The sequence below is a fragment of the Lipophrys pholis genome (assembly GCF_963383615.2).
Source record: "Lipophrys pholis genome assembly, chromosome: 8".
Lineage (NCBI taxonomy): Eukaryota > Metazoa > Chordata > Actinopteri > Blenniiformes > Blenniidae > Lipophrys > Lipophrys pholis.
The window spans coordinates 11,257,252-11,272,388 of NC_137630.1; the positions used below are offsets into that span (position 1 = coordinate 11,257,252).

General features: G+C 40.9%; 2 protein-coding genes across 3 annotated transcripts; both read left to right on the plus strand.

The window, feature by feature from the left end:
* The first annotated feature begins 1,177 nt into the window (after nt 1-1,177).
* Nucleotides 1,178-7,850, plus strand: eif2s2 (eukaryotic translation initiation factor 2, subunit 2 beta). Its single transcript, XM_080469979.1, has 9 exons — nt 1,178-1,306; nt 3,422-3,605; nt 3,718-3,818; nt 3,910-4,039; nt 4,120-4,220; nt 5,886-6,034; nt 6,145-6,201; nt 6,287-6,372; nt 6,464-7,850. Exons 1-9 carry the CDS (start codon nt 1,292-1,294, stop codon nt 6,637-6,639), a joined length of 999 nt encoding a protein of 332 aa, XP_080326105.1. The 5' UTR covers nt 1,178-1,291; the 3' UTR covers nt 6,640-7,850.
* A 2,483-nt stretch (nt 7,851-10,333) lies between these two features.
* LOC308113583 (serine/arginine-rich splicing factor 6-like) lies at nt 10,334-15,088 on the plus strand. Of its 2 annotated transcripts, none has more exons than XM_080469970.1 (6): nt 10,334-10,785; nt 11,168-11,328; nt 12,780-12,898; nt 12,991-13,193; nt 13,284-13,355; nt 13,570-15,088. In XM_080469970.1, the coding sequence occupies exons 1-6, from the start codon at nt 10,679-10,681 to the stop codon at nt 13,997-13,999; spliced, it is 1,092 nt and encodes a 363-aa protein (XP_080326096.1). In that variant the 5' UTR covers nt 10,334-10,678; the 3' UTR covers nt 14,000-15,088. The 2 variants fall into 2 exon arrangements, with proteins under 2 accessions (XP_080326096.1, XP_080326097.1); XM_080469971.1 differs by having other exon boundaries at nt 10,592-10,785; nt 11,168-11,301.
* The last annotated feature ends 49 nt before the right edge of the window (nt 15,089-15,137 follow it).

Here is a 15,137-nt window from a genome sequence, read left to right on the forward strand (position 1 = left end):
AGACATGTTCAGTTTTGTCGTTGGACATCCTAAAATAAAAAGAAAAGAAACTGATGCTGTGCCATTTCTGAATGGATTTCCGTCGTTCTTTCCTAAATAATACGATGAAAACACATTGTAACAACCAATAAAGTAGAAAAAAAGAATAAGGTTATAATTTTGACCTTTTTCAATATAATAAAGCCCGTAAATTAACAACTTGCCTACAGTATCAACATCTTTGTTCATTTATCTTAACACCATGAAGCCAATAATGTAATGAGCCAAGAATATATTATTATATAAATACGATGGTATTTCTAGGAAATAACAGCTTCTTTACAGGTTTTGTGCAGTTTTTTTTGTTTGTTTTTTTTAAATCAAAAATAGGTTTAGTGGATGGGATGGTCATCACATTCATACATTAAGGAAACAAACTCTGCAACACTCTCTCAGTCATGGTCGTAAAAAATCTTTTACTATTTCATTACATTTCTGGTCATTTATTACAACAATGGCTTTATTACGTTCAAAATAGCCAGAATTATTATCTTTTGGGACTTTACAGGCATCATGAAATCGTTTGTTTAAATGTGAATCACATTAATTTTCTCAAAAATATGAACTGATCAGATCTGAAAGGTGAAAGTTTGAGGTGTTATTTTTGTGTTTGCTATATCTGTATTTGACAATCTTACGAACAGATGACCCATAAATCCTCCTGAACACTGTAGATCTAATCATCAGCGACAGACAAAGTTATTATTATTATTATTATTATTATTATTATTATTATTATTATTATTATTATTATTATTATTATTATACTCTAATCTACTGCGCAAACTGCAGCATTTTTGATGGCCTAAACGTGCTCAAATTTTGGGAAAATTTGCACACACGTCAGAAGTGGCAAAAAATGTTCTATGTTATAAGATGAGCGCTGACGTTTTACCTCCTCCTCATTTGGGCTTTAACTTAATTACTTCAGCGGAAAATAATTATTCATGTTACTTTAATATTCTTGTAAAAATAAATGATATGAAGCAGGCTCCTTCAAACTACATCTAAATAGAGTATCTGACAAAATCCACTTGGTTTACGCCATTGTTGATGAAGTTTTGCTTGTTGCACTGTTGATCTTGAACACTCCTGGATCGTGACGACTTCGTCAACCAACACGTCACGACTTTGCGACCACGCGCATGCGCACTACGCTCCAACGCTGATGCAAGAGATTTTCTTCTCCGCGGTGTGGGACCGATCGTGGAATCAAAAGTAGAGACATTTGTGCCACTTACAGTCCGCAAACATGTCAGGAGACGAGGTATGTCATTAGTATTCAGCCTGTGGTGGTGTTCAGAGTTGTTGCGTGTATTTCGGTGCGTTTTGAGCTCTCCGCGGGGTTTGAGGATGACTTTGGGCCTCCCTGTCCGCCGCGGCTCTCACATGGCAGCAGCCCGTCTAACGGCGGCCTGAGCCCGAAGAACCACCAGAAAACACCCAGCTCGGCTTCCTGTCCCTATTTATCACATCGTTTGTGTTGTTTATACCCTCGGTGGTTCATCCATCCGCCTTGCCGCGGTCACTGGATGAATAAATTCACGGTTAGAGATGCTAAGTAGCGTTAGCTGCTCGTTAATTGAGCAACGGCGCTAAAACACACTCAGAGCAGAAATTCTTTCAGGTGTCAGCTCTGCGATGTGCTTTAAATTAAATGGATGGATTTAGTTCAGTTTGTACATATTTGAGGAAACAGATTCTTCATTATATTGATGTTAACTGTTGATGTCGTTTTTTACAACAAGGATTAAAAATCCTTTAGTATTAACCTGCACTGTTTAATATGAGCTCGAGAGAGACCTTGATGGAGGCCTGCATGATGATCTGAGATGTTTAATCAGATTTTAAAAGGTCGCATTTGTAAAAACATTAAGATCCAGAAGCATAAATAACAAGAAGGGTGGTTGGCTTTTTCTTTAATTAAGAAAAAACCTTGACCCAAGTGATAACTGATTGAACAGCTGATTAATGAATTCTCAATATTTTCTTGTTAAAAGAAAAATTAACAAATTTCCATGTGCAACTGCACGATATATTACAAAGATATTATTAACGCAAAATCAGCATGCAGAATAAAGACTTAAGAAAAACCCTGTACTGGTTTAAAATGACTCCCATTTTCATTATGAAAGAGAAGTGATATTATGTCGCAGCAGTCGTGCAATTAAAAACCAATTGGCTGACAGTCCTAATTAGTATTTCCTGTGGAGATGTCACAAGGCAAAAATCAGCAGCACAGAAATCAATGAAAAAATTACAACAGAGTCAATAAGCGGCTCCATCTCTAAAATAATAGAATGAAAAGAGCTCTGCGAAACCTGAGACACGAAAAAGAGCAGTTATTTTCAAAGCACATATGTCTCCACTTTCTTAAAAGTGTGTATGAAGTTATTTAGTTAAAGCAATATTCACCATTGTGTTCAACTAATAGCATGCACTCCGTCAATGTGGGCCTCATATTGTCTCTCAAAGTATTTTTGCATTGATGAGCAATTTTGGGCAATTCGATACCCAGAATAGTTTCATCCTGTATGTTGAGCCGTATTGTAACAAGGGACGACTACCACAAAGGTTTTGGAGAGCTCTGACTATGGATTTAATGTAAAGAGCTGACTGTGTGTGTAATTTCAGACAATTTAATCTAAATGCATGTAATTCTTGTTTTTAATTCTCAAAATGCTCACTTTAATATATTTAGGGTGATTAAATATTGTGATTAAATGACCTGAACCATCCCATCACAGCTTTGTGAAAATAGAAATGGGAACCAACATTAAGCTAAACACAATAAAATGCTCAAATTAGTTTGATATTGTGTTTATATACTTGACATCTGTCAAATCCCATCAACAATAATAGTCTAATTATTGTTAATGTAACAGTATTGTGTGAATGAGTAATAATAGGAAATATCAATAAAACTATATTGTGCATTTATCTGAATGGTTTTATTCTGTTAAATGATTCAACCCACTGCCCCAAGCAGACTTCAACCATCAACTCAATTCGACAACATAGTTTTGTTTTTGTTTTGAACCACCTTACAATTACTACTCATATAAATACAAAGATGTATACTCTACTGGAACCAAACACCAACTACAATTTCTAAACTTCAAGAATTTGATTCACCTGTTTCAGTTAATTGCAACTTGTGTGACAAATTTTATGTGAATGGGAATTAAACATGGTGACATTTTAAATAAGTGTTTAGTGCCTATAGTTTAATTGGGTTATATTCAAATCATCTACAGCTTTTGTATTTTCATATCTCACTAATTTTGTATCTTTTCATTTTTAACCCTGCTTCTGTTGTCATTCTATTACAGTTTTTAACTTCCTTTTTTTTTAATTAATGGTTTTTGTTTTTCTTCCTCAGATGATTTTCGATCCCAACATGACCAAGAAAAAGAAGAAGAAGAAGAAGCCCTTCATGCTGGATGAAGAAGGAGGAGAAGGGGTGGGAGGAGAGGAGGCTAAAGAGGTGGAGGCCAAGGAAGCTGAGCCAGAGGCTGGAGAGGATAAGGAGATGGATCTAGATGAAGATGAAGGCAGGAAGAAAGGTGGGAATAAACCTGAAACATCAAGTTTGACTTTATGCTTCTCTTAAAGAACGCTATATTTTGCTCAACACAAGTTCAGAGTCAAACATGAGTTCTTTTGTTCATTCTTTAGAGCCGTCGGATGATTTGAATGACCTGAACTTCTTTAATCAGAAGAAAAAGAAGAAGAAACCCAAGAAAGTTTTTGACAATGACATCGAGGAGGGTTTGAAGGTCAGTCCTCACTTTACTCTATTTGCTGTGTCTGATGTTTATCACCTCTGCTCAAAGTAATCACTGCTCTCATCTGCCTGGTCCAAACAAGGAGCTGAAGATAGAGGGAGAGCAGACGGAGGTGCTGGAGGAGGACAACCTAGATCTGATGCTCCCCACCAAAAAGAAGAAGTCAAAGAAAGTGGACTTTGATGAGGGCGAGCCTCTGGAGAAAGATGACGGTAGGATTTCAACACAGCCTCTTTAAAGAGCTCAAATCATGAGTGTGTGATAATAACACGTTTGCGTAATGTGTCTGCAGCCCTGGAGGATGACGAGGGGAAGAACAACGACGGGATCTCATTCAGCTCTTCCACAGGACCGGCCTGGGCGGACTCGGAAAGAGACTACACTTACGATGAGGTGAGGAACTGAACAATGATTTTACTGTGTCTGCATAGAGGAAGTTCCTCTTAACTGAAGAAAATAAAGGCCCCCCCTCCCTTTATTTTCTGTCTGCTGAAAAGCATCAGAAGTTATCCAATGGGCCAACAGTGACTCCTCTCAATTGATCTAAATAAGATTATACAATTTAATAAAATTAACCAAATAAGAACTCCTGATAAGTCCTATGACTTGGCTTTATGGCGTACAGAGACCATTATTCATTCACACCAGTCCCACCAGTGATGGTAAGCTACGTTGTAGCCACAACTGCCGTGGGGCATGCTGACAGAGGCGTGGCTGCCATTTTGCGCCAGCGGCCCCTCCGACCACCACCAACATTCTTGCACCATTCATATGAGGCAATGCGGGTAAAGTGCCTCGAGTGGTATTCGAACCATCAACCCTCCGGTTATGAATGACCGACTCTACCACTGAGCCACGATCGCACGATCACAGCATCATCATGTATTTGTTAATCTGCTTCTCAGTTCATTTAACAACACATAATGTTAATAAATAACCAACCTGATGGAGCAGAAGCAATTATTCATCGCACATATTTGATAATTGTCCAGCCATGAAATCCAAATCAAACCGGTTTAGCTGAATATAGTTTCAGTCAAGTTAATTACATGCCTCCTTTTTGTTCTAATACCATGTAAACACAGTTTACTATTCCATCAAATTGAGAATTAAATCATTGTGTGGATGAATACATTCTCAGCATTTTAATTAAATATTGAAATAAAAATGTAGTTCTCATAACAAAAAGCCTGTTGTCTACAGTTCTTAGTTGCTACTGGAATAATTTATGTTGCACTGGGCTCTAAGCATGTGACCTTTACTCATCATTGAACCTGAGCTTCATTTACATATAAAAATAGAACAGACACCTGTATTGTCCTGCTAATGAAGTTACTCAGGATGACTGATGACAAATACGTTTTGTAATTCTACATTTAAGGTCTTGTTTACACGACAACGAATCCGAGTGTATCCGCAAAACTTTCTTCACTTTTGGGGGGTCCGTTTACACGACACCAGTGTGCGGATGCACTGTATCCACAAAGTTTTTATCTCGGCTCCCAAGGTGGAAAGATTCTTTCACGGCCGCTATTACGCTCTTACTGCCCCGCTCATCCAGTTGTAAACAGACATGGCGGACCCGTAGTGGTATGACTTGCAGTCTGTAGCCTAGTTTTATCGTCCAGATCAGTAGTTTTATAGTTGAGACTCACCCCTGATAGAATCCGATGCGTCATCAGTCCATATGGATGATGGGTGCTCTCCATTTTCTTTATGTTTATAGTGTCTTGTTCTCTGCACATGTATGTGCGGTTTCATTACCAAATCAAGCAGCAGCGACCTCCTGTGGCCCGGCATACTAACTACATCGTTGTCTGTGTGGCCTGCTGCTGCAGTGTAAATACACTCGGATTAGGTGTTGTCGTGTAAATGGGGCCTAACTCCAATTTGACCTATTTTGATTGTCTGTGGTTTTGACAACCAAAGCATATTTCAGAGGGAACACGCACTTACCTGTTCAGATGTGTGTGTGTGTGTGTATGTGTGTAGGATTTATCGGGAAATAAACGATATGCTCACGAGCCACAGTAACTCAACGTGAACCATTTCCCTCAGCTCCTGAACCGAGTCTTCAACATCATGAGGGAGAAGAACCCGGACATGGTGGCTGGAGAGAAGAGGAAGTTTGTGATGAAGCCTCCTCAGGTGGTCCGAGTGGGAACCAAGAAAACCTCCTTCGTCAACTTCACAGACATCTGTAAACTGTGAGCCCCCCTCCCTGTAGCATCTCTAAAGTCCTTAAACTACAGTTTATTCTCCCCTGAAATGTGCTGCATCACTCTGTGAATCTCACTTTCACGTTTCTTTGTTGCAGGTTGCATCGTCAGCCCAAACATCTGCTCGCGTTTCTGCTGGCTGAGCTGGGAACAAGGTAACTTCAGAGTGGTGTGGTGACTTTGTGTTTGATCGTAATAGTGTAGTTTGTAATGTTTCTCTTGTGCCTTTTCTGTGGACAGCGGCTCCATAGACGGAAACAACCAGCTTGTGATCAAAGGCAGATTTCAACAGAAACAAATAGAAAATGTGTTGAGAAGATATATCAGTAAGTAGAAATCCGTCTCTCTATCAAATTGAGGAGGAATTGTGTCGTGGGGGTTTAGTTTAAACCCGTGTGTCTCTTCTCGTCCCTGCAGAGGAATACGTGACGTGTCACACCTGCCGCTCCCCAGAGACCATCCTGCAGAAGGACACTCGTCTCTATTTCCTGCAGTGTGAGACGTGCCACTCTCGCTGCTCCGTCGCCAGCATCAAGACCGGTTTCCAGGCTGTGACGGGCAAGAGGGCGCAGCTCCGCGCCAAAGCCAACTAGCAGCCATGAAAACTGGGCTCGCCCCCTCTTGTCCCGGCCCTCACCTTTTCCCCTCAAAGGGGGCCGAGGCAGAGGTTGGACGCCCCCTCGATTTGCTAAAAGGACTCGCTGAATCGAACTGCGGGAGGGTTTGGCTGTTGTGTAGGTGTGTCATGGCCTGAGCAGACAGGGTGAGAGAGTATGTAAAAGCTCGCAGGATGGGGTTCAGGCAGCGAAAGATGATGATGAGCACCACGTGCACTGTTGGATGCATTTGATTTGTTTGACTGATGGACCCTCCACTACTAGTTTCTTTTTTTTTTTCTCTCCATTTGCTGTGATTCTTAATTCCTCCAAGACAACCCTGATTTAACACAGCTTCAATGCTTGATACTGTTTTTGTTTTTTTTCTGCTTTACACACACAGTCAGGAGTTTTTCTTCAGATGAAAAACATTTCTCCACACAATCAGCCAAATTATAGTAAAGGCAAGATAATCTACAATATCGCAGCTTGGTTGCTCTGTAACAACACCTTCAATTGCTTCTTCCTGAAATCCATGTAGCTTATGTTAAACATTGTGCTCTTTTTCTGGTTCAGCCCAAAATTCGATGAAGTGGCTGCACAAAATGTTTGCCTACACAATATAATGTAAAATCTGACTCTTCCAACTGGAATACAAAAGGAATAGTGTCTCTATGAGAGGCGTCTGACAAAGAGATCCTTTGTTTTGAAGCTGAAGGTCAGATAGTTAATTACTTTAGGCTTTTTAAGGGGGAGCACCATTAATACAAGTGTGATGTGGAGATTGTGTGTGAGACTAAAATTAAGCAGCACATTTGGTATTGTGGCATCAATGAGCGATTGTTAATTTCTGCGACCTCAAATCAGCAGATATTAATAGAAAGTGGAAATTCAGCAAGAGCCATCAAAATAAATAAAAACATCTAGGAACAGGTTTCTTGTGCTGATGCTACACCCCTGAAAAATAATAGTATAAGCCATCTTCTTAGCAGGCTCCTTGAGTCGCTCTCCTCCGACAGGCTCATGATCTTTCCAGTGTCATTCAAGAAATATACACCATAAACACAGATATGAGTTTACGTTGAGTAATGTTGGCCACATGATACTGATTCAGTTTTTGTGTGAGAGCAATTTGGACATGAAGGTCTGGTCGGAAACATTTTAAAACCTGGTTTTTACAAAAATAAAATACTCTACTCTCTCCATCATTTCGTCTGCATTTGCATTATTGCTGCTTGTGTGATGAAACTGTTCAATGGTCAAATTTGTATCACGTTTACTAACATACATGTGACAGTTCTCCCAACTGGGTCATACTTTATAGAATTGAGGTTTTTTGGGGTTTTTTTTTGTCCTTGTGCTGGTTCAGATGTTGCAACCAGGGAATCAATCATCCTGGAAACCACATCATCTAACTGAGGGTCACAGTGAGCTAGACCTGAACCCAGTCAGGTCACATCCTGGACAAATCACAGTGTTCATCACAGTGTAAATACAGACCAGCAACTTAAGAGTCTTCAATTAACTTCTAATGCATGTTTTTGGACTATAGAAGTAAATGCATGCACTTACTAAAAACCACCAGGGATTACTTTTATGGAAGTTATCCTTGAAACTCCAACACTGAAGCGAACCCTGGGTCAATTCATTAGAAAACACTTGGACGCTTTCGTTTCTGATTCGTGAAGAAAAAAAAGTGAAGGCATAAAAAGCACCTAAAGCACAAATCATTCAGCAAAAATATATTTGAAAAAAAAAATACAAACATGGTTACATAGTTGACCATCTACGGGAGAGTTTTAGGGCCACTGAAGAAAAAAAAATTTGGAGGCTAAAAAAAAACAAAAACCTTCATGGCCCCAGAAAAAGTCGAAAATCAAAGTCGAGATTTTTTTTTTTTCACGGAGAGACGTCTATCTATCCCTATACGGAAGAGTTTCAGGGCCACTGAAGAAAAAAAAAATTTGGAGGCTACAAAAAAAAACAACCTCCGTGGCCCCAAAAAAACTCGAAAATCAAAGTTCTAGAGTTTTTTTTCGGAGGCTAAAAAAAACCCAAAAAACTTTGTGGCCCCAGAAAAAGTCGAAAATCTAAGTCGAGATTTATTTTTTCCACCGAGAGACGTCTCTCCATCCCTCATCATTTGCCCGTAGATGTGAATTCACATTAAATCACTTAATTGTGACTATATCGGGTTGCTTACTGCTTATGGACATGTGATTTTACACCGGATTTCCTTGATTAATAAGAACACGTTTAAATAAGCAGCCTGGGATCCGTGTCTTTGTCCTTCGTACTCGACGAACTTCCGCGACGGAACCAGGCAGCAGGCTGCTCCGTCTCTTCTAGTCCTGATACTGATGATAACTGCTCCGTGTTTATGAGCGAGATTCTGACCTGAAGCATCTTTTCATCACTTCATTAAACTGCCTGATGTGCATTTTGAGGAAGCAGTCACACGCGCTGGCGTGTGGATGGATGGACTTCTCTTTCCACCGTGAAAAAAAAAAATCTCGACTTTGATTTTCGACTTTTTCTGAAGCGCATGAAGGTTTGTTTTTTTTAGCCTCCAAATTTTTTTTTCTTCAGTGGCCCTAAAACTCTTCCGTACTTCCATAAGTTCCGTCACGGAAGTTCGTCGAGTACAAAGGACAAAGGCACGGATCCCAGGCTGCTTATTTAAATGTGTTCTTATTAATCAAGGAAATCCTGTGTAAAATCACATGTCCATAAGCAGTAAGCAACCCGAGACAGTCAGAATTAAGTGATTTAATGTGAATTCACATCTACGGGCAAATGATGAGGGATGGATAGACGTCTCTCCGTGAAAAAAAAAAAATCTCGACTTTGATTTTCGACTTTTTCTGGGGCCACAAAGGTTGTTTTTTTTTTAGCCTCCGAATTTTTTTTTTTCTTCATTGGCCCTAAAACTCTTCCGTAAAAACTCTTCCGTAACCATCAGTTTAACAAATCTGCATGTTTTCTTTATCAAGAAACCATTTTGGGCAAGAGAGGCTCCAATGTGTTGAAAATACCTATGAGGCCCTGTGTTACACTCACTTTCTTGTATGAGTTCTCGTGAATGTCATTTTATTTGGACGTTTTTGCAAATAAGGTAAACAATGCAATAAGGAAAAGCATTATTTGCTAAACCTGTGCAAGAAGTCATAATAATATGCTCAATGATAATCACGAGTGAAGAAAATGTGTTATGATATATATATACATACACAAGAAAAAATTATCACATGCTTTTAAATCTAATCAGAAAAGTGGTAATGCATATTACTGCAAGATTAATTTGAATGAAATTTAGTTAAACTCTTTGGACCTTGTGAATTGATCAGATTTAATTAAATTGCAGCTGTTGGGAGTGCTTTTAAGATCTTTAAAATGTGTGAAATGTCGGCTGGTAAGAGAATTGCAAATTAAATTTATGTTTGTATTGTATATTTATATAGTTTGGTATAATATAAGCTATATTTAACACATGATTTTGATTAAGTTTATCAGTATGTTTATTTGTGCATTATTTCCTTGGAAAACGAACTCTGTGTGCTTGATTGTTTTCGTGTACGTAACTTCCTTCATGTTCAGTCCGTTTCGTCACTCCCTGTGGGTCGGTTGCTATACACGTAACTTCCTCTGCATAATTTTTGCGTCATTTCCGTTCATGTTTCCGCATAGCACCATTTCAAGATGGCGGTGACCGCAAACTAAATATGGCGGCGCCTGCAACACCGCCATCTTGGGTTTCCCCACTGGCATTGCTTGCATTTTGCGTCATTTCCATCCATGCTTCCGCATTGCACTATTTCAAGATGGCGGCGACCAGGAACTAAATATGGCGGCGCCCACTACACCGCCATCTTGGTTTTCCCCACTGGCACCCGCTGGCAGAGCTGTGTGCTTGACGCTGATTGGTTGGCTGCGTTTGGATGCCCCGCCCGCTTTCCGAGGGTCTCTTCACGGAATCGGCGGCACTGGCATCGAGTTTTCCCGCGAGCTGTAGAGAAAGAAGAAAAAACTGATAACAATGCCCCGAGTATACATCGGACGGCTGAGCTTTCATGTCCGCGAAAAGGACATCCAGCGATTTTTCAGTGGATATGGAAAACTGATGGAGATAGACTTAAAAAACGGGTAAGCATTTCGTGGACGTGCGAGCGTGCAACTTCAAGTTAGCATCAATGCTAAGTGTACGTGCGAACGACGTCACCACGAACTGTGCCCCGTTTGACGCTTTTTAGTGCAAATGCCAAATATTTGATCATTTAGGCGAGCTCGTGACACGATAAGGGTATTTTCATTCAAAACGTGGCCAGTGTGGACGAGTCAGACATTTTATCTGAAGTTTGTTCCTGCCTGTTTGTAAAGTGTCGCATGGCCAACATGGCGTCTTTTTATTTGCTAATGCGTGGGCCAAGCTAACATGAACTAGCCCGTGGCTTCATTGTCGCCCGGAGACCGTTTCGGTGTTATTTCTGTTGTAATTCTGGTTTAAAATGTGCATTTCCTTTCGCAGCTATGGGTTCGTGGAGTTTGAAGACAACCGGGACGCCGACGACGCGGTGTACGAGCTGAACGGAAAGGATCTGTGTGGGGAGCCGGTCATCGTGGAGCATGCCCGGGGCCCGCGGCGAGATCGGGACGGCTACGGTGGGGGTTACGGGGGTGGTGGGCGCAGTAAGTGCAGACTTATGCAAGATACCCTGTCTTCCCCTTTTCACCTGGGGTAAGGTTTCGATGTGGGCTGCACTCACAGAATCGTTGTGTTGTACTGACGGTAATGTGGAAACTAGCTGCTCAAGTCTTGCCAAAGATCAAGCTATGCAATTTTTTTAAAGTGGATGTTGAGTCACCTGTATGTTGATTATGATTAGCTATGTGGCATATACTCAAAATTATATAATGGGCAGCCTTTTATTCACATAATGAAGCTAAATAAGTTTATTGGTCATCTGCTGTGCAGTTATGCATGTTTGTGACCTGCAGGTTTTGTGCTCCACTTCAGTGACCATGAGCCACACGTCATTGCTCAGTGGTTCATTATCTGCAAGGAGCAACAATCTGCAAGCCACAGCCATTAGTGATCAGAGTGGAGAAGGCTTTAGATTAGACCTCTATATGTAAACAAGGTGTGGAGTTCCAGTTTTGATGTTTACACCACAATATAAAAAGCAAATAACACATCTAGCTAGTTCAGTATTAGTTGAATCTGTTGGACTAGACTAACATTTTCATGTGAAATGTGTATATATATATTTTTTTTACTTTGGTACGTATTTTTTCATCTTCAACATTAACAAAGTCCTTGATGTTTCAATTTGAAAGAGTCCAGTTGCGGGCTGAGGCTGAGAGTCCATTGAGGCTAAAGATGACTGGCTAAGATGACTGCCTGTCCCGTTTGGCCTTGGCTTTCACCTTACAATGTGTGTGTGACCTTTGCCCCCCCTTGATCCTTGGCTGACCTAACCGGAAGCCATGATGACAGCATCCTTTTGCCAATAGACCAGGGGTGATGGTGAGAATTGCCATTGGTTTCTATGTTGACAGCAAACATAAGTGGATCGGCTCTAGTATAATAAAAAAACAACTTACAATTTAAAGATATGTAAGTGCAAAACATGAATGACATTTCATATTACTATTACCAAAAGCTTGGTGTGTCTTTACACCATGCTTTCTTAATTAGATTGAACAGTGTCCTTGACCGCAACCTTTGTGGATGCCTCTTTTCTGTTTGTGTTACAGGGTTCAGAGGTCTTGAAAGAACATCACTGTCCATTTGTTTAAGCAGCTAAGGCATCACAGTGTGATGTACTGGAGTCAGACACGCTTTGTATTGCCGGAAACAGATGCAGTGGTGTTCTTTGCGGCAGAAAACAACTCAAAATGCTGAACAATACAAACTTTAAAGAGCCGTGCAGTGGCTTGTAGATCACTATCTGAAGCTTTGTTTTTGAGAAAATGGGATCATAGGGCCTCCTTTCAATATTCAATTAAAATTGATACCACCTTGGACCTGGAAAAATCACTAGCTTTGTGTTCACTTGATAGCCCAGACTAGTAATTATTTTAAAGCTTGATCAGCTTGGATGTTTCTGACTTTAGTTCCCGTGCTGTTGTTTTTGAAGGTAGCGGTTATAGCAGCCGGACCCGTACTGGCAGAGAGAAGTATGGACCTCCTGTCCGTACTGAGTACCGCCTCATCGTGGAGAACTTGTCCAGTCGCTGCAGCTGGCAGGACCTTAAGGTGAATATATCAACTCATACCTTTGTTTTTTTGAGTTTTGTGCTGTCTGTGGCAATCAATGAAATAAAAAAAACTGCTTTTGTGTCTACTAGGATTTTATGCGCCAGGCAGGTGAGGTGACATATGCCGACGCCCATAAAGAACGCACCAATGAGGGCGTGATTGAGTTCAGGAGTCAATCCGACATGAAGAGGGCTCTGGACAAGCTGGATGGCACAGACATCAATGGGCGGAAGATTCGCCTGGTGGAGGATCGACATCGTAGGCGAAGGTCCTATTCTGGCAGTCGCTCCAGGTGGGATTCATGCCAGCTGTGCTTGAAGCTCTTAGTGCATGTTGGTAGTTTATCGAGCTCACGTTTTTGACTTTTGTCGTTCACCCTCAGATCTCGTAGTCGCCGTCGCTCCAGGAGCAGGAGTCATAGAAGCTCTAGGAGCCGCTCCAGGAGTCGCTCCAGGTGAGCCGGAATGTTTTCAAGAAAACTGCACATCGAGAGTAAATCCAGTAGGACTTAAGCTTTCGTGAACAAAACACCCGGGCATTTGTTTTACTCCTTTCATTTACATGTTTTGATAGATTTGATCTTTTGTCTCGTTGACTCTCAACAAGAGTTTTATTTCAATTTTGTCGTACTTGTACAATGACAATAAATTATTCTATTCTATTTACAGATCTCGATCCCGCAGTGACAAGAGGCGTCAGCATTCCCGCTCCAGGTCTGAGAGGAAGTCTCGCTCTAAGTCGGGAGAAAGAAAGTCTCGCAGGTCTCGTTCTCACTCCGGCAAGTCAAAGTCTCGCTCACGCTCTCAGAAATCTCGCTCTCGTTCGGCTGACCGGAAATCTAAGTCCCGCTCAAAGAGCCGCTCCAAGGTGAAATCAGAGCGAGATTCTCGCAGTCGATCAAAGGAGATGTCTGCAGACAAGAAATCCCGCAGTCGTTCAGCTTCTCCGATGGAGAATGGGAAGGAGGAGTGCGTCGTCAAATCTGGCTCCCGCTCGCCGTCCCCGCAGGAGGGGGACCGCCGCTCCAAGTCAGGAGAGAAACGTTCAGTCTCTCGCTCCAGGTCCCGCTCGCGGTCTAGGTCAGCTTCTCAGGATTAGTGGAGGTGTTTTTCTTACTGTTGAACATGATCTTCATGCTGTACATAGCGAGCAGTGTTATAACAGGCTTATGCTTCCTGACTGGTCTACTTTTCTCCCTCAGGCCTTCATTTGTCTTTTAACATGTTACATGTGCAGATTGCATATGAGTGGCATGAGCTGTTTTGACAAGGTTTGGATAAGCTGCCTCATTGCATTAAAATGTCTGAATCATAAAAAAAAAAGGTGTTGCATGAATGTAGAAAGCTAGGACATGGGAGTTGAATCCACAAATTTGATTAACATCCATTTATTGACAGGTGTTTGAGCTCACTTTTACTCAGTTTGCAGCATATTTTTGGGGAGTTTGCAGATTGAGCAGTTAATGGCCATTTTAGTTGTCTGATCCACAGATGTCAGTTTTGTTTTGTCATTTTGTGGTGATTGGGGGAGAAAAGTAGCATCTGGTCGCAGCACTGCAGTCAGTTTTGTTCCCCCCTTTTTTGATCAGCAGACTTCACGCTCGCTTTTTCGGGGACTGTCAGCCTTTGTGTTTAACAATGTCTGGCTGGGTTGCAAGAGCTTATACCACCACAGAACTTATTTACAAGGAACTTGGGGTTTGTATTTCATGTAAAAACATCTGTCTTTGTAGGTGGTTCAATAAAATACATTCTAACCTCATGTACATACCACGTAATAGCCACAAAGTTGTTTGCAACGATGGATTTTTATTTCTTATTTTTTTTAAGGCAAGTTAGTCTGGTTATCAGTTTAAATTTTGATAAGAGCTTCAATACCTCCAAGGCAGTCTCCCACCTTTAATGCATTTCCCACACTGCTGACTGTAACCCCAGTGAACTAATTTCTTTTTTCTGCAGGATTAATTAAGGTTTAGTTGGACTAGTTTAATAGGTTCATGCAGCAGTGGAGTTGAACTTGAAGGCTATATGCATTAAAATCTCTGGATTGGTCTGCTTGTGGGTGGAATAAATATCTTTCACCAAATAGTCACTCTGTTTTTGTGGAACAGTTTTTTTTTCCCCTTGAATGAGGTTTAATAAATGTTTTCCTTGCCAATGTATGTTCAAATAAAAACCTTAAACAACATGGGGGTGTTGCCTTGCTTTGTGTCACGATTACAAAAACTCCTGACTGC